We start from the raw sequence: 23,910 nt of genomic DNA on the forward strand, positions 1-23,910 counted from the left end.
TTTGGAGAAAAAAAACTGGCGTATGCTTCGCTCTCTTTGCCTCATGTAATATCTGTTTCTGTCAATTCACCATTTAAAAATTCAACAAAATTCTTGGACCAATCAACCGGCTATGACTGCGGCTCATAACAGAAGCAAACGCTATATGATTTTAGTAGCGAATGAGTCGACTTTCTCTATAAGAAATTTTCCCGCATACTAAAATCCGCTGCTGTAAATTTAACTCATTTCAACTTTCACTTCTTTCCTGAAGTGATTTTTGACGAGTTACTTTCTTGGCCGCCTAAGCCCAGAGCCTTTCTGAATGCCTTACGAAACTCGTCGCCACTCAGCATGTAGAATATGAAATTCATCGAATTCTTCAGAACTCCCAAGATATCAACCAAGCTCCAAGCGAATCTTGCGAAGCCAGTTCGACCAATGTCGAAACTTAGCATTTCAGCTTCCGTTTTCTCTCCGATTGCGAAAGTTAGGATGTTGATGGCACCTGCAGCTCCTGCCGCCACAGAACAGCCAAACGTAAGCATGAACAACATTATTACGTAACTTCGATGATTTTGTTGTTTTCGGTTGTTGTTATCGTTCTTAGTCATGTCAGCTTCGGTCACGTTCCGCGAGAACACCGCATTCGTTTTCGTTGTACCGGTTATTGTCGTTGTTGTCGTCGCCGATGCGGCTATTTCCTTTGTTTTTTGTCGTCGTTTTAACAATCTCACGAAGATAGTATTCGCAATTATGTAAAAAACATGCGGAGTTAGAAGAATTGACCCAAACGTCGAGAAGCCGACAAGATACTTCAAAATAGCCGAGTTCATTCGGCTTTCCGAGACGCCGCATGCACCGTCGGGATGCTTCACGAAGAAGAAGAATCTTGGCGCCGAGCAGAGAAAACAGAAGATGAAAATAGTGATTGTCGTGATCCGGACGGTTTTGAGTGAGTTTGCAGCCAGAATGTTTCGGTGCCAAATCGGAATTTTGATTGCGACAACGCGATCTAGAGCTAGCGCAAGTATGTGATAGATTGTTGTCAGCTGAATTGTCAGGTAGGATGCTGCAAACATCTTGAAAATGATTGCCTAAAAAATAAGTTGACCTTTGTAAACCCATAAAAATTCAAGCATTAAAATTGAAGCGTAACATGAGCTTCGACATAGAAGTTGCTGCACATTTAAAATCAATATTGATTGGTTTTTTACAATCTAATTAATCATACGGAAACAATTTGTTGGCCTTTTTAATTTGAAAAAAAAAATTCGTGTATTCCTGGAAAACCGTTCAAATTCCTCCCGTTTGTGACGACGTGTCTTCAGTTATTTCTCCAAAAAATTGCTTCACTCTCACGGATCGATCAGGAAATATGATGAAAATAGTGTTAAATGAAAACAAAATGAGAGACTTAAAAATTCACAAACACTTTTGCAAATCCAGCCGGTCCCCAGAAGTCGATTCAACCCGTGATCCAATAGATTGTGCATAAGCGCCACCGAGTCCCAAGCAGCCAAATATCGCATCAGAATCGAAGCGGTAGAATTCGCCCTGGTCAGAAACAAACAAGTTCTGAAGCAGAGACAATTCAGACCGATTCCAAGAAGTGCCAGGACAAAAACTGCTATGTAGAGGTAATAAGCAACGCCATCCCAGTCAAACTTTTCCATTGTACTTTTCTGAAAATAGTGTTGAATGTCCAAGTTGTAGTCAACCATTTCAGCAGTTTCTGCTTCTGAGACGTTCATTTTCTATAACAAAAAAGCAAAAGTTTGAAATTAGGCTTCTATTTCGAAACTTAAAAGAACGCCTTATAGCATGAAAAGTTATGCGAATAGCAATCTTTGGAGTAAGTCTTATCTTGATTTTTCTTGTCCAAAAAAGTTTTCACCCTTTTCAATAAGGATTCGACCTCAAAGAAAGTCGGCAAATCTTCATAAAGGCTGAAGTTATTTAAAGTATGCGTATATGCAGTTGATTATATACAGTTGAACAGCTGCTGTAAAGCAAAACACTGTAAAAACATAAATGTCTGTTGAAAAATAAAAGAAAATTGATCCAAGAACAACGTCACTGGATTAATTAACAACGATGATGTTCAGGCAACTATTGTGAAATACTTCATTTGACGAGTTGAATAAAAATTGGATAAACTACATTTAATTGAATTATGTCATGCACCAGGGGCGGATCTAGGATTTTTTTGAGGGGAGGGGCGGATTTTCAAAAAAATTTCGAAAATTTTGACGACCTTTTTTTTTTTTTAGGTCGACCAAATTGATTTTCTGAGCTCTTGTAAAGCACTAAAAGGTCCCTGTTTTTGCCAAATTTTCTGCGCCGCAGGTAAATTTTTGAAAAAACAGGTCAAAAAAGCCGTTTTTAGGCACTTTTTGAAAAATTTTGACAAAAAAAATCGCGTTTTTTTGGCGCGCGCTCCCCCTCAAAGTTAGTATATATTGGCGCCAAAGGCACCTTTAGAAAAATTTTAGGGTCGGTCGGCAAAAAATGGATTTTCATGCACTGTCACAAATAAAGGAAACTACATGTTTAAGTTTAGCTGAGAGTAACTGTTTTCGCGAAGACTTCAATTTCGATGAAGTGTCTTCTAAAAAATACTTGATTTCCGTTTTGGAGATACTACTGATTGTTTTCTTAACCAAAAACAAAAAAGTTCAAAATCAATTTTGAGTGTTTTTCTAATTAGATTTTACGGTGTTTTTGACTCTTAAATTTTGCTCATGGCGTTTTAAAAATTTACAACTTGAAGTCTCTTCCAAAACTGAGGTATCGAGAAAAAATAAAGATTTGAGGCTAAAATAAATTTGTAGCTGCCCAGTAGATTGCCAAGATAACCACATCCTCCCTCTTAATTTGGGTTGACAAACTTTTCCGAAGGCTCCAGCGGTATTTAAACTCACAGCCACTTCTTCCCATATTTAACGAGAACGAACTTCGTCGACAAGACCTATTTCTTTTATAATAAAAGGGTAGTCTAAATAGTCCAAAAATGATCAAAAACATTATTTTTTATACAACTTGTCTACAGAAAAAAAACCTTATTGCTCAATGTTGTCTTTCCTTTCTAAGATTTTGACAGAGCGCCAGTCCAGAATAACTGATGCACACAGAAAAACTTTACGGAAACTCCTGGTCTCGGGGCAAAGCCGTGAATGTTCTGACTGCCTTTTAAAGTCTATGGAGCAATTTTTTTAAAACTTTTAACGCCGTCTATTTTGTACCTTAAGGTATGTATGCAACTGAAAAAAAATTTTCAGTAAGAAATGACTCATTGAACTTCCATTAATCTGCTAAAATTTTGTCGGCTTAGTTGCCACATCACAAATGTTGTTTGTCTTGTAAGCAACTCTCATTGCAAGCGCAAGTGTTGTTTATTGTAGGTAGGTTGAGGGAGGTGGACTTGAAATGTTTTAAATTGTTTTAAATCACTTTTTTCAGCGCAAGAGCTGTCTGCTCAAAAATTGTCTGCTTAGTCGCCACATCACTGATTTTTCTTTTCTTGTGCTGCAGATAACTTCCATTGTAGTTTAAAGTGCAAGTGTCTGCTCAAAGCTTGTCAGCTTTGTTATTTCTTGTTTCATTGCTAATTAAAGTCTCAACTCTATACGCTGATAGCCTAAAATTAACGTCTATCGAGACGAAAATAAAATTTTTGCTAGAACTAGTTTTTTCAACGTTCTCCACTTTTTTTTGAATTTCATGTTTTTATTGGCAAAAGTGTTTAATATATGTTTAACTGCAGATGGTGCAAAACTTCGCCTCGCCTCTATGTTAATTTGATTTCAACACAACAATATGTTTCGAATCATAATAAAAAAACCATCAAAAATTGCTAGTTAAAAAGTCGATGTTTGTCTGCAGAAAAAACCACCCCTAGCACAAATATTCCGCCATTTGTTTCAAAAACAATCCAATAACCAGACTGATTGTGTGACATAATAAGGGTCTGAGTTTTTTATTGCACTTTAAAGTCAAATACTTGTTTATTGCTGAATAATTGACGAAATAAACGAAAAAAAAAAGATTTTTTTTTTAATTTGTGAGTTTATCCCCCCAGACGATATGTAACACAAAGGGTGCGTTAAGCGTCTTTCATTGTTTTAAATGGACTAAAGGCAGGTTTCGAACCCATTTGGAGCAAATTAAACTGCCACTTACGCTCATTATAAGACCACGTTATATCGCGCGTTAGTTTTTGCAAATCCATCACTAAAGATGAGTTGAGATGTCGAAAATTGACAGAATAACTATTCCGATAGTATTGGTCGAAAATCTAAATAAACATACCAGAGAATGCTTTTCAAAAAACCGCAAAGAAAAATTATGAGATCAAAGAAACCATCAAAAAGGAAAACCTTGAAATGCAGTTTTAAAAACAGAAAAGCGGTGAACGCCTGCAATTTTTTGAAATCAAGCAGAAATTTCAGGCCAAAACACAAGAGCAGATCAGCAATCCTAAAAATGAGTTCCATGCTTTTTGTCACATTTGATTGTTTGGTATGTTTTTTTTTGGATTTGTGCAGATTGAAGAGGCGATTTTTGTTTTAAAATAACTCACCAATAACCCCAAATTCAACGATTTTTTTCTATTAAAAGCCAGTTTTTGCCCTCCAAAAATGGTGTAATTAGTAGAAGTATTTTTGCAAAAGTTGTCGATGAAAAGATAATCAAACATGTATGGCATTCTCTTTTATTTTTTAAAATCCTATACTGATATCTGAAAAACTCAAACAGTTTTGTTCTAACAGAAATACGTCGCTTCTAAAAAAATTCACAAAATTTAAATTACTCAGCTAAATTGTTGAATGACCCTGTACCGCTATAAAATTGTCATAACAAATATCTCAGCAAATTTCAAAGCCAGGTTTTTTAGGTTGTTGACTGAATTTTCAATTAAAGTGGTCATTTTTTCAGCTTCAAAGAAACTACGCAAAACATCTAAATTTTAACGGCTAATTACTCAACAAAAATTATGTGAAAGCTTCAAAAAATATAAGGCCTCTGATGTAAAAATAAAAGGCAGTCTGAAAAAACTGAAGAAAAAAAAACGGATTTAATAGGACCCGCTGAGAGACTCTTACACAATTACACTTTCGAAAATTGATTTTGAAAAACAAATATTTTGAAGTAGAACAATTGCGAAAAAAAACCAAATCAATGTGGGTTCTAATTGACCCTTACAATGCAGCGACATTCGGATCCCTTATGGTTTTATATTTTGTGTTGTGCGTACAAAAAGATAAAATTACAGTAAGATAATTTTCCATTTTTTTATTTTTCGTATTTTCCGTCTTTCCTAACGAAAGTAACAGAATATTTTTGCTCGGGTGGTTTTTTTCGTCAGACAAAGTTCGACTTTTTAACTAGCCATTTTTGACGGAATTTTTTTTTAATGTCCTTCAAAATGTATTGTTGTCCTGAGTCTAAATTTGAAAACATATTTACCTGGGATTGTTTTTTGTTAAGTTATGGGGCTTTAAATATTGTCATTTTGGCCATTTTGGGACAATTAACGGGCGACATATTGCGCGCTATTAACGCTTAAGCAGAGGTTTAATCCGTCTGAGAAATCGTTCCAAATTAATTGAAAGGAGCTTATTTGCCATAATTTATTTAGTACTCGGAGCGAAATCTATCACTTTTTATGGCGTGTGGGGGAAGGGGGATGATTTTCACAAAAAACCTCAATTTTTTTAAATATTTGTTTTATTTTATTATATTTAATTCTTTCATGTTTTTATTGCTCCATAGACCTGAAAAGACAGTCGGAAATTTCAGGGCTTCGCCTTGATACGAGCAGTCTTGTTTAGGCCTCGTATCAAAAGTTTTGACCAAAAATACTTTCAAAACGTGAATTATCAGTCGGAACGTTTGCGATGCACATTGATACAAACAATTTTGCTGCAATTGATTATGAGTAAGCTCATCATAAATTTTATAAAAACATTCAGGAAATCTGACGTTCCTTCAGTTTTTCGAAAGTATCGGGATCTGATTAACTTGCTAATGTCTTTTTCAATAAACTTTGCTGTTCTACTTGCTAACCACTACGAAAGTTTAGCTCCAGGTTGTTTATCGTTTGAATGAGGTGGAAAGTATTTCTTTTGCCAATTGAGCAGCAAACTAGCAGATAAATGGTATTGCACTTCAAACATGAAGTTCAATTAAATTTTTTTTTGGAATAATTTTTTGACTACAGGAAACCTACCTTAGAACTTTCTATTCGACTGAAGTATCCTTAGAAAAATAAAATTTTCTGTCAAAAGTTTTTTTGTTTTTTTTCTGATATTTTAGTAAACGGGGGAGAAGAATAACGAATTGGAAGTTTTTTGTCCCTCGGCATACCCGAGTTACACCCATTCAACTTCAAATAGAGTCTCATTGTGACTTAACATTATCGATAGCCTAAGTTGCCATTTTCTTCCATGTTCCAAATTCCTTTTTATTAAGTCAGCACAAGACTTGCCTGAGAGAGTATATGGAAAATTTTTTCAGTCTTTTTTCTCCAAAATTTGAGAGAGAAGTCACAAGATGTAGTGCATTAGTTTTTCGCAATTAAAAAAAAACATTCGTCTTCAAAAAAAATAGTACGCTAAATTTCAACTAGCTGCTAAGGTGGCAAAAACTTACCCGATCTATAACTCGATAACGATGTTTTATCAAAGTTTCGACTCATCGTTTCTCGAACAGCATTTTGTTGAGCGGAGTACAGTTCGCACTAAACAATATTTTTACTTGGGAAACGATTATTGAATTAAGGAAACATTTTCCCTTAAAATTCTATAATTTAATTAAAATGATGCCACGATTTTGTAAATATACTGTTTCTTACAATATTAATAACTAGTATCAGCAAAGCGTAATCGAAGCATACAAGAAAGTTTGGTCCGATTACCAGGTGAAATTGAATACCATAATTGTGTTAGAACTCTAAACATCCATAAAATTTTTCTTAACGTCCCGAGTTGAACTGCTCGTTCCAAAAATGCTTGTAGTACATTTCAATACCATGCGTGTTGAAGGGCTTTCATGTTGCGTTTTTTGCGTCAATTTGAGCCTAAAAAACTGTCTGCCGATGAAAAATTCGACTTTTTTAATGAAGAAAACTAGAATATCTTGTGACTATGATCAAGCAACATTGACAAAACACAAAGTTCAAAATTAAAGTCTGTGATTAGAACTCTGGAAAAAAGCGAAGCATGCCTTTTCATACATGATATAAAAAAAATGTCCAATTTCAATTTGCCTTTTCGGATGCAAAATCAGTTCTATGAGAAACAAAAAATTAAATATGCACACCAAATTTGCACTTTTTGCCAATAAGGTAGTCAGGGGCGGATCTAGGATTTTCTCGAGGAGCGGGCGGATTTTGTGAAAATTTTGTCTACCTTTTTTTAGTAGGCCGACCAAATTGTTTTTCCGAGCTCCAAAGTATACTAAAAAGACCCTGGTTTGGCCAAACTTACTGCGCCGCACGCAAAATTTTGAAAAAAAAAAACAGATAAAAATGGATATCTCAAAATAGTTCGAAGGGGACCCTATGGATTGGCAGGGAGTCGAATCCCTGAAAAAAAGGCGTCTGCAACTCGCCCCTCCCCCCCCCCCCCCCCAAATCCGCCCCTGAAGGTAGCCCAGCGACGGCAATATATTAGAAACAAGACTACTTCCTGATTGATCCGACTAAACATTAACTGGTTTCGAATTGTTTTTGGCAAAAGAATCTTTGGGTGATAATATCAAACATTAGATTTAAAATTCAGTGGTATGTGGAAATATTACAATCAATTAGCTTGGCTCAATTCAACTCAGAGCAACGCGTTAATCTTTTACCATCAAAGTATCAACCAGGCTGTTTAAATAGATTGTCACAGAGCTGTTTACTGGCTTTACTCAGAGAGAGCATTTTAACCAAAGCTAATACCATTGCGTGCGCCTCCTTGCCTCCACGAAGACCAGAGATTGGTCACCCTACTCAGCAAATAGTTCTTTTTGAAATATGTCTGAATAAAAAAACCATCTCAAGCATATATATTCCTCACTTTTTTCGAAAGTCAGAAAAAAAGGAAAACATTATGTTAGTGTTTTATATCAAAAATTGGATTTTCTTGGTTTTTCGGGTTATAGAAATAGAAGATTATAGAAAGCCATATTAGAATGTCATACTGCAGCGGATCTAGGATTTTCTCGAGGGGGGGAAGGGGGGCGGATTTTCAAAAAATTTTCAAAATTTAGTTGACCTTTTTTTTAGGTCGACCAAATTGATTTTCGGAGCTCTCCTAAAGCAGTAAAAAGACGCTGTTTTGGCCAAATTCTCTGCGCTGTAGGCAAATTTTTGAAAAAAAAAACATATCAAAAAAGCCGTTTTTGGGCACTTTTTGCAATAATTTTACCAAAAAATCGCGTTTTTTTGGGCACGCGCTCCCCCCTTAAAATAAGTATATATTGGCGCCCAAGGCACCTTTAGAAAAATTTTAGGGTCCGTCAGTCAAAATTGGATATCTGAAAATAGTTCAAAGGGGTCCGCCCCTGAGGTCATATATAAAAAATACTTTATTATTTTTTGGGCTTCTATGTCAGACAATTGTAGTTAGTATTTATGGCAAATCGCCAAATAGGTTTGTCTATGATATCCTTGTTGCGTGATTTACAATTTTTCCGTTTGAACCATGTGTGCTGTTGTGGATACAAAAAATCCAAATCGGTTATCTAAAAATTCTAGTGCTATTTCATCAAGAAAAGCAGAAACAAAACTGTTTTAAGGAAAAATTGAAAAAACATGATACTTTTATACAATTATTTTAATATCTGTCGTTTTTCTTTTTCCTCAGTTCAAAGTTTTTTGTGCCAAAGTTTTCTTATGCCAAATTTTATGCTAAAAATTATTATATAAAACATAAAGTCGGTTATGCGTTGATAAGAGCAGTTATGTGGCAATTGATAGCGAGTTATGCTCGTCATGCATTTTCTAAAGATCTTCAGCAAGTTTGACGTCACTTCAGTTTTGAGAAACTATCAGCATCTGATAAAATTGCCAGAGCCCTTTTCACCCATTTTTGATCGATAAGTTGTACTTGCTGGCCTCTATCATGTCTTATCTCCACGATGTTTATCGTATAAAAATTTTAAACAGCAAAGCAGCAGATATCTGTTAGTGCAGTCCGAACATGAAGTTCTACGAAATTCTTGATGGATCAGACTAAGAAGATAAAATTGAGCGAAATTTGAACTTTTTCTGTAAAAATTAAGTTGATAAACTTGCTCATCAAAAATTACGGAAACGAATTGTTACCTGGGCAATTATTCGTTTCAATTTGATGAAAAGTACTTTTTACTAAGTCTTAGTTTTTATGATTTTTATACTGTTTGACAAAGCAAAATTAGCAAGTAAATACAAAACTTTTAATTAATATGGTTACATGGTGCATACAAAACAGTTCCATACAAAACAATCCAATACAAAATAGTCGCAAAAATCATGTAGTGGAGGAAAAAACAGTCCAATACAAAACAGTCTGATTTAAGGTCGGCGATGGGCGCGCGCGCTTCTCGGCGATAACCGGCTGTAAACTTCGTATTAAGTCCTACCCTCTGTTGGCAAGCTCGCAACACGTTGGCGCGACTGCGGTGGTCTTTATTTTGTTTATTATGCTTGTCGAACAAAGGACAATTATCGGCCTGCCGGCTTGTTAAAACAATTATTAATTGGGACTGTTTTTCGGACTGTTTTGTATTGGACTGTTTTTTCGTTCATTTTCATACTTTTCCGGACTGTTTTGTATTGGACTGTTTTGTATGGGACTGTTTTGTACAGACACGGGTTACTTGATACATAAGTTTTCTAATTTTGCTGCTAATTACAAAAATGAAATAAAGAACTGAACCAAAATGTTCATTTTGTGTGGTAATTCAGATTTAAATTACAAAAAAGTAAGAAAAATTATTGTGTGTTCACGCGACATAATAACTTATTGATTTTACGCCTCTAGTTTTTTTGTGTCAAAAATTTAAGACCGCAAAAAGCTTACAAAATTAAAATTTTTGTCTAAAACTACGCAGAATAAAACTATTTTACAATGTTTTACGACATCTCTCAATTGTTGTGGTGACTTTTAAAAATCACTAAATTTTCGAAACAGTTTTTCACAATCGTATTTTGACAACAATTTTTCACAAAAGTTTTCCTCGACAACTGACGTAAAATCGCTCAACCTCAAATCACATTAAAAATAAAAAAGGATTCTGTGTTCGCTCTGATGTAAAAGAATAAGTTCATTCTTATTTATATTGCTTTGTTTTATCTGCATCAAAAATTGCGTGCGAGAAAAACAATCAAAGCTGGAATCAGAAACTAGAAAAAGATTTTTTAAAACTTGCTCAATATTTTTATTGTTTGCGAGCTGTTTTTTTTAAATAAAATTAATCCACCAATACCACAAAATTGGTATAATAATTTGAACTTGAAGATCTGCGACAAATGTTTTTGAACGTGTTAAAAGAATACAAAAAGATTTTACGAGATCTCCAAAAACTTATGACTATTTGTGCTACAATTTTTTGAGTATAATCAAAACAATACTTCTTTAAGTGCTTACCAAGGTAAGGTTCATTCTCAAATAAGTTATTTTAAGATAAATTAATGTTAAAGTTTTGTATGCTATATAGAACATATAAATTTCTATTTCTAGTTCGAAGAAAAGTTTTCATAATACGACTTTTAAATTTGATATATGGGGGCTTGGTCTCCATACAAAAAGAATTAGATAGCCAACCTTTTAACCGAAATTACAAAACAGTTGGATTTTCTGATTACATATAATTGAATTTAACTTTTTGATTTTCTACAATTTCTATCAAAATTTTTCCTATTGGAGAATAAAAAAAAACGTTTATGATTTTAGCCGAAATATTTCGATTAGTATTATATTGAATAAATTCTGGCAGCTATGTTGAAAAAGGAACAACTATTACGCACAAGACATCCTTTCTTCAATTGGTAGAAGCCTATTGTGTGTTCAAAAACGTTTTGCATTGACGTTTTGCATTTGGATGGCTCAAAAACGTTTTGAATTGAAAATTTCAGATTGTAATTTTAAACATGAACAAAAAAACTTTGTTCTATATATTTTTTATAGTTTTTATGACTTGAATAAGTGAAGAAACAAAAAAATTGACACAATTAATTTCGACGTGTTGAATATTTGTCGCAAAAAAAACCGTCGAGTTCAAAAGTCTTTTTAAAAATTGCGTTTGAAGCTAAACGCTAGTGAACGTGAGCGAATCTTTTTTAGTTAAAAATTAATACAACGGCTTCGTTTTTAAACTTAAAGATATAGCAAGTCTAAAATTTCTTGCAGATTACAAAAAAGTCATTTACCAGAGAATCGCCTGTGAGAAGACGCAAAGAACTTACCGATAACCCTTTTTTTAAAATTTATCACTCATTTAATCCAATATATTTTTTTGCTTGATAATATCCATATGGAATCAAATTCAGCGAGAAAATATGAACCTAACTAGCAGCAGTTTCACCTATGAAGCAGAAATTAATAAATTCAAATTATGCGTATTGTTTATTTTTAATGAACATTGATTTGTGATAATCTATTAAAAAGTGACATAGAAACTATTTGAAATTATTTGAAGGTCGATTTAGTCAATTTTTGTCTTTTATCTTTACATTTGGAGTTTGATTCAATACAATTTAACCCGGGTTGAACAAAACTTCTTATCATATAATTTCCATATATGAGAAACTTCTTGTCATACAATTTCATACAATTCCATACGTACAGAAAATTGTATGAAAACTCTATGATAAACATTTTTCCATATATGAAAATTGTATGATAGTGTGTTTTTCCATAAACCAAAAATTTTGATTTTTTCTTTCTAAATTTAGTTTCTGAAAAATTTTCGGTTGTAGTTGCAACCGAACATAAGTGACAAAGACCTTGGTTACTCAAAACACCAAAGGTTGGCCGGTCTTGCATTGACAATGCATAGAAAACGACCTGAATGTGGCTGTCTTTTATAATTGATATAACAAAAGTAACAAACATTTATTTTTTGGAGGAATTTTTAATGATGATTATTTTAAATTTTTGAATTTTCAAATTATCAGACATTCGAAGGCATACATTAACACCCCATACAGAAGAAATAGGAATTTTCCGCGTTTTTGAAAAAAATATATAAGTGAAAAGAAAATAAAAGCCAATTTTATCGTATCCTGGACTACGTTATGCACAGAAAATATTCAATTTTGCATGCAAAAATTTTTTTCGAAAAATGTTGGTTTGCGTACGAAATTCGATTTGCGGTTGAAAAAAAAACAATAAAATTTTTGGGCCAAATTTTCAAAATTACTTGGTGTCGCCATCAAAAAAAATGCCAGTCATACACTTTCCATATATGGGAATTGTATAATAAGCATTTTTTTCAAAAAAACGAAAACCTCAGTTTTTATCACCAGACTGTTTTATTAGAATCAAACAGCCACAGAAACGAGTTTATACCAGTTTTCAACCATTTTTAGAAATTGTATGAAAATTGTATGACAAGCATTTTCCCACACACTTGATGTATGGAATTGTATGATAAGCATTTTCGGTGTATGGAGGTCAACCCGGGAAACTTGCAAAACGTTCAATAATAGCATTGTCTTTTCCTATTTTTTGGTACAAAACATCGGTTGAAGGAAACAATAAAATAGTTTCTCCCTATTCAAGTTTCTTTTTGAGACACCAGAACGCATATGCGAGGTTATCTGCAAATTAATATCAAGAATCGCGACAATGAAAGTACAATGGTTGCCACATTACCTGACGTCAATTTAAAGCAAAAAGCATCTAGAGTTGTTTGTGATAGAAATAAATACTACGACCTTGACAAAATATCAACCCTGACAAAATGCAGTTCACTTGAGGTCTGGCTCGAACACAGTAGTAATTTTGTTTACACTATTTATCAAATTTTCATCATCACATGCTGACACATACGCGTCCATCATCATTATTCCTCTGTGCTGCTGAAGTAGTTTCGCCTCAATGTTGTTGACCTTCTTTAAGTCTGGCTTTGGAACACGTGACAAAACAAAAGCCATATCGTCTGCTTTCCCAATTGCTCCTTAGCAAATTTGACATGAATAAACCAAGACAAATTCTTGGTCCACGTGAAGTATGTAAAAGTTCGCTCGCTTTATGGTGTGAATGGTTTTTTGGTCATGCTGTGAATTGAGATAGCAAAATGGAGGTATGCACCAAAATCGTTCAGTCGTTTGGTAAAATGAGCCCAAATTTGTTCTGTCGTTTGTCGGTTTGTAGAGTTTGAACATCTCTGATTTGCATTTTGTAGATGTGATGTATGACTTGTGACAGGTAGTCACTGTCATGTTGAAGTGCCAACCTGTCAATTAAAACAGTGATTAAGCTTTGAAAAATCATTTTTTTGAAAAGGTGATTTTATGCAATGTTGAACACCGGTCACAATATTAATTTATAGCTAAATACTGTCGGACATCATCAAATATTACAAAAACTAAAAATTCATGAATATAATCATAACAATTTGTTTTTAGACCAATTATACACTAAATTGAGTTCAGTAACTTATGATTTATAACTTATTAATCTGAATAAAGAGTTTAAATAAATGTTGCATCATTAGCTGTCATTTTTTCGTGAACACGTACTGTGTTCAGCTCTGGGTTGAGTCGCATTGCCCAAAGTATTCGATATTTATTCGAGCTTCTTAAGGTTTAATATGTTTGCATTATTCGATATTTTTAGCTTATTCTTTTGACATAGAATAGTGATCGTGGCCCCGCACCGAGCTCCCATGGATCCTAATTGATCACATTGTCATTATATAGACAGTGTCTATAAAGTTACAATATAATCGATTATAATCCGTTAAAAATCGATTATAATGATACTAATTTTCGAAGCAATAAAATCCTTTATAATCAATTATAAGCGATTGTAATTGATTTTTTTTTGAGTTTTCCTCCACAAAATTTAATTGAGTTATGATCCATTAAAACCAACATTTAACATTTTTTATCTTTTATATATGCTTGTTTTAGGAAAATTTTGTAATTTTACATCTTTAAACTTGCTTTTTTTCTTCCAGACATAAATAGAACTAAAAATAGAATTGCCAAATTAGCGAACAAAAAGGGATTATAATGGATTTTATTGACAAAATAATCGATTTCTGTGACACCAATATTGGATTAAAATCGATTATAATGAATTATAATGGATTTTTTTTTCAAAAATAATCGAATAAAATGGCAATATAATCAATTTCGTGGTCTGAATTTTACATCCGTAATGGATTATAATAGATTATTTTTGTCTCGGGGATCCATTATAAACGATGAGAATCCATGGGCGCTCGGTGCGGGGGCTCATCCTAAGCAGTTTGTTGCAGCAATTTTAATTTATCCAACGAAACTGTAGGCTTCCAGTTTCTGTAAAAAAAATAAACGTCTTCTAGACATAACATGATATTTATACCGCAATGTGAGTTTCAATTTTGGTGGATTAGTCAGAAGTTGCTTCAAAGACAGGCACGGCAGTCGAGAAAATGCAAGTCTTTGTACTGATACGAGCAATCTTATTGCGTTGAAAATTTTGCTTTTTCTTTCTATATATAATATTTCAGACAATTTTGTTATTGATACATAACCCTTTGGGAGTGTCACAAATAACTCTGCTCGTTGAGGTTTAATTTGCTAGGAAAGAGAACGTTTTTTGGTTAAAAGTAATAGTTTTTAGCTAATCAGGCTTAAGCCTAGTACATGCAGTCCTTATTGCTTGAATTTGCCATTTAAGTTTAGGAAGGAGGTTGTTCACTTGGTATATCCAGGGAGAGATTGTTCACATACGCCGCTCAAATTTTTACCATCTTTTTTCTTTTAACGGTAGCTTTTTATCATCTGAAAGTTATCTATGCTCTGAGCAAGCAATTAAAAAAACATTATCCCTGCAATAATTTTAGCAGAGTTTTGGGCGTTTGGAAATCGCCATTGTTGACAATTTATGATAATTAAACAGCAATACAGCTCGTCCTATTAAAATCAAAGCGTAGATTTAATCTGTTTCAGACAATGTTCCAAAAAGAATTGAGGCAGTCTGTTTAGTCTTACAATTACGTTATTTTGTACTTTCATTACAAGCGGGGGGAGGGGGTTTCAAAGTGTGGGGTTGCATGGTAAAAATAAAACAATATCTTATATCTGTTTTTTTTTATTTGCTTTTGAAAATTCATTCAATTTTTGCTTTAGAAAATATTCAAAAACTAGTCAAAGATTTCATAGTTTTTTCTCAATATGAGTAATATTTTGCCGCTTGGTCGATCAGTCACATTGTTTTACCGTGCATGTTGGTTTTCTACTATTCTCGCTGCACTCTAAATGATATGAAAATGCCTTTTTTACTTTACTGATATATTTGATGGCTGCTTTCACGCGAACAGTCTTAAGAGTTTTTTGAAAACGCAAACAGGTAAAAAAATTGAGGGCGAAAAACAATTTGACGGCGTCGAAAGTGTGTTAAAAAAATCTGCGCTGACTCAATACCGTACATCAAAAGCCCTAAAAACTAAATTTCGCACACTTGACCAAACAATTTCAGCTCAAAAAATTTTGTCAGGGCAGGTTCTTTTTATTAATTTAGTAGAGCTCGGAAAAAAATTAGAAACAATCCTAACAAAGGTGGACATATTTTCGATATTTTTTGGAAAAAAATGGATCCGCTTCTGTCTCTGAATTGTTTGCATTTAATTTTTTTTTTGTAATAATTTTTTGACTACAGGAAACCTACCTTAGAACTTTCTATTCGACTAAAGTATCCTTAGAAAAATAAAATTTTCTGTCAAATGTTTTTTTGTTTTTTTTTCTGATATTTTAGTAAACGGGGGAGAAGAATAACGAATTGGAAGTTTTTTGTCCCTCGGCATACCCGAGTTACACCCATTCAACTTCAAATAGAGTCTCATTGTGACTTAACATTATCGATAGCCTAAGTTGCCATTTTCTTCCATGTTCCAAATTCCTTTTTATTAAGTCAGCACAAGCCTTGCCTGAGAGAGTATTTGGAAAGTTTTTTCAGTCTTGTTTCTCCAAAATTTGAGAGAGAAGTCACAAGATGTAGTGCATTAGATTTTCGCAATTGAAAAAAAACATTCGTCTTCAAAAAAAATAGAACACTGAATGTCAACTAGCTGCTAAGGTGGCAAAAACTTACCCGATCTATAAATCGATAACGATGTTTTATCAAAGTTTCGACTCATCGTTTCTCGAACAGCATTTTGTTGAGCGGAGTACAGTTCGCCCTTAATATTATTTTAACTTGGGAAATGATTAATTAATTAAGGAAACATTTTCCCTTAAAATTCTATAATTTAATTAAAATGATGCCACGACTTTGTAAATATCCCGTTTCTTTCTATATTCATAATTAGTATAAGCAAAGCGTAATCGAAGCATGCAAGAAAGTTTGGTCCGAGTATCCGGTGAAATTGAATACCATAATTGTGTTAGAATTCTAAACATCCATAAAGTTTTTCTTAACTTCCCGAGTTGAACTGCTCGTTCGGCGTATTGAAGGGCTTTCATGTTGCGTTTTTGCGTCAATTTGAGCCTAAAAAACTGTCTGCCGATGAAAAGTTTGACTTTTTTAATGAAGAAAACTAGAATATCTTGTGACTATGATCAAGCAACATTGACAAAACACAAAGTTCAAAATTAAAGTCTGTAATTAGAACTCTGGAAAAAAAGCGAAGCATACCTTTTCATACATGATATTAAAAAAAAAGTTGTCCAATTTCAATTTGCCTTTTCGGATGCAACATCATTTCTATGAGAAACAAAAAATTAAATATGCACACCAAACTTGCACTTTTTGTCAATAAGGTAGTCAGGGGCGGATCTAGGATTTTCTCGAAGAGCGGGCGGATTTTGTGAAAATTTTGTCTACCTTTTTTTAGTAGGCCGATCAAATTGTTTTTTCGAGCTTCAAAGTATACTAAAAAGACCCTGGTTTGGCCAAACTTTCTGCGCCGCACGCAAAATTTTGAAAAAAAAAGCCAAAAATGGATATCTCAAAATAGTTCGAAGGGGACCCTATCAATTGGCAGGGAGTCGAATCCCTAAAGAAAAGGCGTCCGCACCTCCCCCCCCCCCAAATCCGCCCCTGAAGGTAGCCCAGCGACGGCTATATATCAGAAAAAAGACTACTTCCTGATTGATCCGACTAAACATTAACTGGTTTCGAATTGTTTTTGGCAAAAGAAACTTTGGTTGATAACATCAAACACAAGATTTAAAAATCAGTGGTATTTGGAAATATTACAATCAATTAGCTTGGCTCAATTCAACTCAGAGCAACGTGTTAGTCTTTTACCATCAAAATATCAACCAGGCTGTTTAATTAGATTGTCACAGAGCTGTTTACTGGCTTTACTCAGAGAGAGCATTTTAACCAGGCTAATACCATTGCGTGCGCCCCCTTGCCTCCACGAAGACCAGAGATTGGTCACCCTACTCAGCAAATAGTTCTTTTTGAAACATGTCTGAATAAAAAAAACCATCCTAAGCATATATATTCCTCACTTTTTTCGAAAGTCAGAAAAAAAGGAAAACGGATTTTCAAAAAATTTTCAAAATTTTGTCGACCTTTTTTTTAGGTCGACCAAATTGATTTTCGGAGCTCTCCTAAAGCAGTAAAAAGACGCTGTTTTGGCCAAATTCTCTGCGCTGCAGGCAAAATTTTGAAAAAAAAACTATCAAAAAAGCCGTTTTTGGGCACTTTTTGCAAAAATTTTACCAAAAAATCGCGTTTTTTCGGCACGCGCTCCCCCCTTAAAATAAGTATATATTGGCGCCCAAGGCACCTTTAGAAAAATTTTAGGGTCCGTCAGTCAAAATTGGATATCTGAAAATAGTTCAAAGGGGTCCGCCCCTGAGGTCATATATAAAAAATACTTTATTATTTTTTAGGCTTCTATGTCAGACAATTGTAGTTAGTATTTATGGCAAATCGCCAAATAGGTTGGTCTATGATATCCTTGTTGCGTGATTTACAATTTTTTCGTTTGAACCATGTGTGCTGTTGTGGATACAAAAAATCCAAATCGGTTATCTAAAAATTCTAGTGCTATTTCATCAAGAAAAGCAGAAAAAAAACTGCTTTAAGGAAAAATTGAAAAACATGATACTTTTATACAATTATTTTAATTTCTGTCATAAATCATAGAATTAATTGGCAAACCTTTTTGGCAACCCGGTGTTCCTGAAATACGAGCCTTGAGGGCAACTAAAACGCAGATATATTTCGAGAAACGAAAATTCTCAAAACAAAAAATGCCAAAAGAGGCAATTTGCTGCTAAGCAGAAAAAGAAAATGAAAAATTCAATAGAACCATTCAAGATGAAAATTAGAATTTCAAGACAAAAGAAAAAACAAAGAGGTGATTGACTTTTTTCTGAAAACAATTAACACTTCATTGTCAAAACACGTGAAAAAGTCGGCCATTCTAATTTGAGTTGCGTACAATTTGTCATGTATGCAAGCATTTTTTCAATAATCGCCCATTTCCTCAAAGTTTCAAAGCTGTGCAATCAATCAAGGATATCAGTACAAAATTTTCAAGAAAAAAACCTACTTGAAAAAAATATCTGAAATTTTGAGAATCTTGCAACTCGTTCCATTGAAAAAACTATGTTGCTCCTGCTACGAAAAAGTATGTCCAAATTGCAAATTACTCATTTTTTAAATGATGTAGCGCGTAAAATTGCGTTAACTAACCCTCCACAAACTTTAAAACCCTAGTTTTGACTTTTAACGTTAAGAGTCAATTGTTATCAGCTTCATTGAAATTGACCGATACATTATAATTTTTACTGCAAAAAAAAGCAGAGACACTACATAGAAGAATCGGAAAAAGTATTAAATCTTCAAAAGTATCTGGTACAAAAATATAGGCCTAGAGAAAAAGGGACACTATAAAACTGTAACAGTTTTGTACAATTTTGTTTTCAAAAAACTGGCAAACATTTTTTTGGAAAATTATGCTAGCTAAATTTTCCCGTTTTGGCAGACTTCAGATAAATTTTCGAAGCTATTTTTCTAGATTTTTTAATAATTGCGAATTATGAGCAAAAAATTCGACTCAAATATTTTTCTGAATTGAGCTGAAACTAATTAGTTGATCCAATAGGAGTGTTGATAGATACAAAAGTAGTCATTTGATTTTTAAAATAGTGTGAGGCAATTAGCGATGGTACCAAATCGAAAATGTTCTAATTCGTCCCTTTAAAGCGTTACCATTCACAACGTTCACCATACATCTCTCGTCACATGTGTGGGAAATAAAACTACCTCAAGAAAACGATGAAACCAGTTTTTCTTTTTCCTCAGTTCAAAGTTTTTTGTGCCAAAGTTTTCTTATGCCAAATTTTATGCTAAAAATTATTATATAAAACATAAAGTCGGTTGTGCGTTGATAAGAGCAGTTATGTGGCAATTGATAGCGAGTTATGCTCGTCATGCATTTTCTAAAGATCTTCAGCAAGTTTGACGTCACTTCAGTTTTGAGAAACTATCAGCACCTGATAAACTTGCCAGAGCCCTTTTCACCCATTTTTGATCGATAAGTTGTACTTGCTGGCCTCTATCATGTCTTATCTCCACGATGTTTATCGTATAAAAATTTTAAACAGCAAAGCAGCAGATATCTGTTAGTGCAGTCCGAACATGAAGTTCTACGAAATTCTTGATGGATCAGACTAAGAAGATAAAGTTGAGCGAAATTTGAACTGTAAAATTAAGTTGATAAACTTGCTCATCAAAAATTACGGAAACGAATTGTTACCTGGGCAATTATTTGTTTCAATTTGATGAAAAGTACTTTTTACTAAGTCTTAGTTTTTATGATTTTTATACTGTTTGACAAAGCAAAATTAGCAAGTAAATACAAAACTTTTAATTAATATGGTTACTTGGTGCATACAAAACAGTTCCATACAAAACAATCCAATACAAAATAGTCGCAAAAATCATGTAGTGGAGGAAAAAACAGTCCAATACAAAACAGTCCGATTTAAGGTCGGCGATGGGCGCGCGCGCTTCTCGGCGATAACCGGCTGTAAACTTCGTATTAAGTCCTACCCTCTGTTGGCAAGCTCGCAACACGTTGGCGCGACTGCGGTGGTCTTTATTTTGTTTATTATGCTTACCGAACAAAGGACAATTATCGGCCTGCCGGCTTGTTAAAACAATTATTAATTGGGACTGTTTTTCGGACTGTTTTGTATTGGACTGTTTTTTCGTTCATTTTCATACTTTTCCGGACTGTTTTGTATTGGACTGTTTTGTATGGGACTGTTTTGTACAGACACGGGTTACTTGATACATAAGTTTTCTAATTTTGCTGCTAATTACAAAAATGAAATAAAGAACTGAACCAAAATGTTCATTTTGTGTGGTAATTCAGATTTAAATTACAAAAAAGTAAGAAAAATTATTGTGTGTTCACGCGACATAATAACTTATTGATTTTACGCCTCTAGTTTTTTTGTGTCAAAAATTTAAGACCGCAAAAAGCTTACAAAATTAAAATTTTTGTCTAAAACTACGCAGAATAAAACTATTTTACAATGTTTTACGACTCTCTCAATTGTTGTGGTGACTTTTAAAAATCACTAAGTTTTCGAAACAGTTTTTCACAATCGTATTTTGACAACAATTTTTCACAAAAGTTTTCCTCGACAACTGACGTAAAATCGCTCAACCTCAAATCACATTAAAAATAAAAAAGGATTCTGTGTTCGCTCTGATGTAAAAGAATAAGTTCATTCTTATTTATATTGCTTTGTTTTATCTGCATCAAAAATTGCGTGCGAGAAAAACAATCAAAGCTGGAATCAGAAACTAGAAAAAGATTTTTTAAAACTTGCTCAATATTTTTATTGTTTGCGAGCTGTTTTTTTTAAATAAAATTAATCCACCAATACCACAAAATTGGTATAATAATTTGAACTTGAAGATCTGCGACAAATGTTTTTGAACGTGTTAAAAGAATACAAAAAGATTTTACGAGATCTCCAAAAACTTATGACTATTTGTGCTACAATTTTTTGAGTATAATCAAAACAATACTTCTTTAAGTGCTTACCAAGGTAAGGTTCATTCTCAAAAAAAGTTATTTTAAGATAAATTAATGTTAAAGTTTTGTATGCTATATAGAACATATAAATTTCTATTTCTAGTTCGAAGAAAAGTTTTCATAATACGACTTTTAAATTTGATATATGGGGGCTTGGTCTCCATACAAAAAGAATTAGATAGCCAACCTTTTACCCGAAATTACAAAACAGTTGGATTTTCTGATTACATATAATTGAATTTAACTTTTTGATTTTCTACAATTTCTATCAAAATTTTTCCTATTGGAGAATAAAAAAAAACGTTTATGATTTTAGCCGAAATATTTCGATTAGTATTATATTGAATAAATTCTGGCAGCTATGTTGAAAAAGGAAGAACTATTACGCACAAGACATCATTTCTTCAATTGGTAGAAGCCTATTGTGTGTTCAAAAACGTTTTGGATTGACGTTTTGCATTTGGATGGCTCAAAAACGTTTTGAATTGAAAATTTCAGATTGTAATTTTAAACATGAACAAAAAAACTTTGTTCTATATATTTTTTTATAGTTTTTATGACTTGAATAAGTGAAGAAACAAAAAAAATTGACACAATTAATTTCGACGTGTTGAATATTTGTCGCAAAAAAACCGTCGAATTCAAAAGTCTTTTTAAAAATTGCTGTCGGGAATACATACAGTAAATTAATTGCGTTTGAAGCTAAACGCTAGATAAAGTGAGCGAATCTTTTTTAGTTAAAAATTAATACAACGGCTTCGTTTTTAAACTTAGTGATTTAGCAAGTCTAAAATTTCTTGCAGATTACAAAAAAGTCATTTACCAGAGAATCGCTTGTGAGAAGACGCAAAGAACTTACCGATAATACTTTTTTTTTAAATATAGCACTCATTTAATCCAATATATTTTTTTGCTTGATAATATCCATATGGAATCAAATTCAGCAAGAATATATGAACTTAACTAGCAGCAGTTTCATGTATGAAGCAGAAATCAATAAATTCAAATTATGCGTATTGTTTATTTTTAATGAACATTGATTTGTGATAATCTATTAAAAAGTGACATAGAAACTATTTGAAATTATTTGAAGGTCAATTTAGTCAATTTTTGTCCTTTATCCTTACATTTGGAGTTTGATTCAATACAATTTAAACTTGCAAAACGTTCAATAATGCCATTGTCTTTTCCTATTTTTTGGTACAAAACATCGGTTGAAGGAAACAATAAAATAGTTTCTCCCTATTCAAGTTTCTTTTTGAGACACCAGAACGCATATGCGAGGTTATCTGCAAATTAATATCAAGAATCGCGACAATGAAAGTACAATGGTTGCCACATTACCTGACGTCAATTTAAAGCAAAAAAAATCTGGAGTTGTGGGTGATAGAAATAAATACTACGACCTTGACAAAACATCAACCCTGACAAAATGCAGTTCACTTGAGGTCTGGCTCGAACACAGTAGTAATTTTGTTTGCACTATTTATCAGTTTTTCATTGTCACACGCTGACACATACGCGTCCATCATCATTATTCCTTTGTGCTGCTGAAGTAATTTCGCCTCAATGTTGTTGACCTTCTTTAAGTCTGGCTTTGGAACACGTGACAAAACAAAAGCCATATCGTCTGCTTTCCCAATTGCTCCTTTGCAAATTTGACATGAATAAACCAAGACAAATTCTTGGTCCACGTGAAGTATGTAAAAGTTCGCTCGCTTTATGGTGTGAATGGTTTTTTGGTCATGCTGTGAATTGAGATAGCAAAATGGAGGTATGCACCAAAATCGTTCAGTCGTTTGGTAAAATGAGCCCAAATTTGTTCTGTCGTTTGTCGGTTTGTAGAGTTTGAACATCTCTGATTTGCATTTTGTAGATGTGATGTATGACTTGTGACAGGTAGTCACTGTCATGTTGAAGTGCCAACCTGTCAATTAAAACAGTGATTAAGCTTTGAAAAGTCATTTTTTTGAAAAGATGATTTTATGCAATGTTTAACACCGCTCACAATATTAATTTACTGCTAAATACTGTCGGACATCATCAAATATTACAAAAACTAAAAATTCATGAATATAATCATAACAATTTGTTTTTAGACCAATTATACACAAAATTGAGTTCATTAACTTATGATTTATAAATTTTTAATCTGAATAAAGAGTTTAATTTAATGTTGCATCATTAGCTGTCATTTTTTTGAGAACACGTACTGTGTTCAGCTCTGAGTTGAGTCACATTGCCCAAAGTATTCGATTTTTATTCGAGCTTCTTAAGGTTTAATATGTTTAAGTTATTCGATATTTTTAGCTTATTCTATTGACATAGAATAGTGATCGTGGCCCCGCACCGAGCTCCCATGAATCCTAATCGATCATATTGTCATTATATAGACAGTGTCTACAAAATTATAAAATAATCGATTATAATCCTTTAAAAATCGATTATATTGATACTATTTTTCGAAGCAATAAAATCCATTATAGTCAATTATAATCGATTATAATTGATTTTTTTTTCTCTACAAAATTTAATTGAGTTATGATCCATTAAAACCAACATTTAACATTTTTTATCTTTTATATATGCATGTTTTAGGAAAATTTTGTTATTTTACATCTTTAAACTTGCTTTTTTTCTTCCAGACATATATATAATTAAAAATAGAATCGCCAAATTAGCGAACAAAAATGGATTATAATTGATTTTCTTGACAAAATAATCGATTTCAGTGAC

At 33.1% G+C, this 23,910-nt stretch overlaps 1 protein-coding gene across 3 annotated transcripts; it reads right to left on the minus strand.

Annotated features, from left to right (window-relative positions):
• Window positions 1-115: 115 nt before the first annotated feature.
• LOC134851817 (uncharacterized) lies at window positions 116-18,927 on the minus strand. Of its 3 annotated transcripts, none has more exons than XM_063868069.1 (3): window positions 18,816-18,927; window positions 1,413-1,736; window positions 116-1,076 (listed from the first exon to the last, which is right to left on the minus strand). In XM_063868069.1, exons 2-3 carry the CDS (start codon window positions 1,731-1,733, stop codon window positions 237-239), a joined length of 1,161 nt encoding a protein of 386 aa, XP_063724139.1. In that variant the 5' UTR covers window positions 1,734-1,736; window positions 18,816-18,927; the 3' UTR covers window positions 116-236. The 3 variants fall into 3 exon arrangements, with proteins under 3 accessions (XP_063724139.1, XP_063724138.1, XP_063724140.1); XM_063868068.1 differs by lacking the exon at window positions 18,816-18,927 and adding an exon at window positions 18,279-18,393; XM_063868070.1 differs by lacking the exon at window positions 18,816-18,927 and adding an exon at window positions 4,793-4,902.
• Between the last annotated feature and the right edge of the window lie 4,983 nt (window positions 18,928-23,910).

Source organism: Symsagittifera roscoffensis, chromosome 7 (genome assembly GCF_963678635.1).
Source record: "Symsagittifera roscoffensis chromosome 7, txSymRosc1.1, whole genome shotgun sequence".
Taxonomy (NCBI): Eukaryota; Metazoa; Xenacoelomorpha; order Acoela; family Convolutidae; genus Symsagittifera; species Symsagittifera roscoffensis.

Bases quoted from the DNA above. Each gene is read 5' to 3' on its own strand.
- LOC134851817 (XM_063868069.1), bottom strand. From the start codon at position 1,733: ATGAACGTCTCAGAAGCAGAAACTGCTGAAATGGTTGACTACAACTTG. The intron at 1,077-1,412 runs GTTTGTGAATTT...CTTATTTTTTAG, and splicing joins CCGGCTGGATTTGCAAAAGT to GCAATCATTTTCAAGATGTT.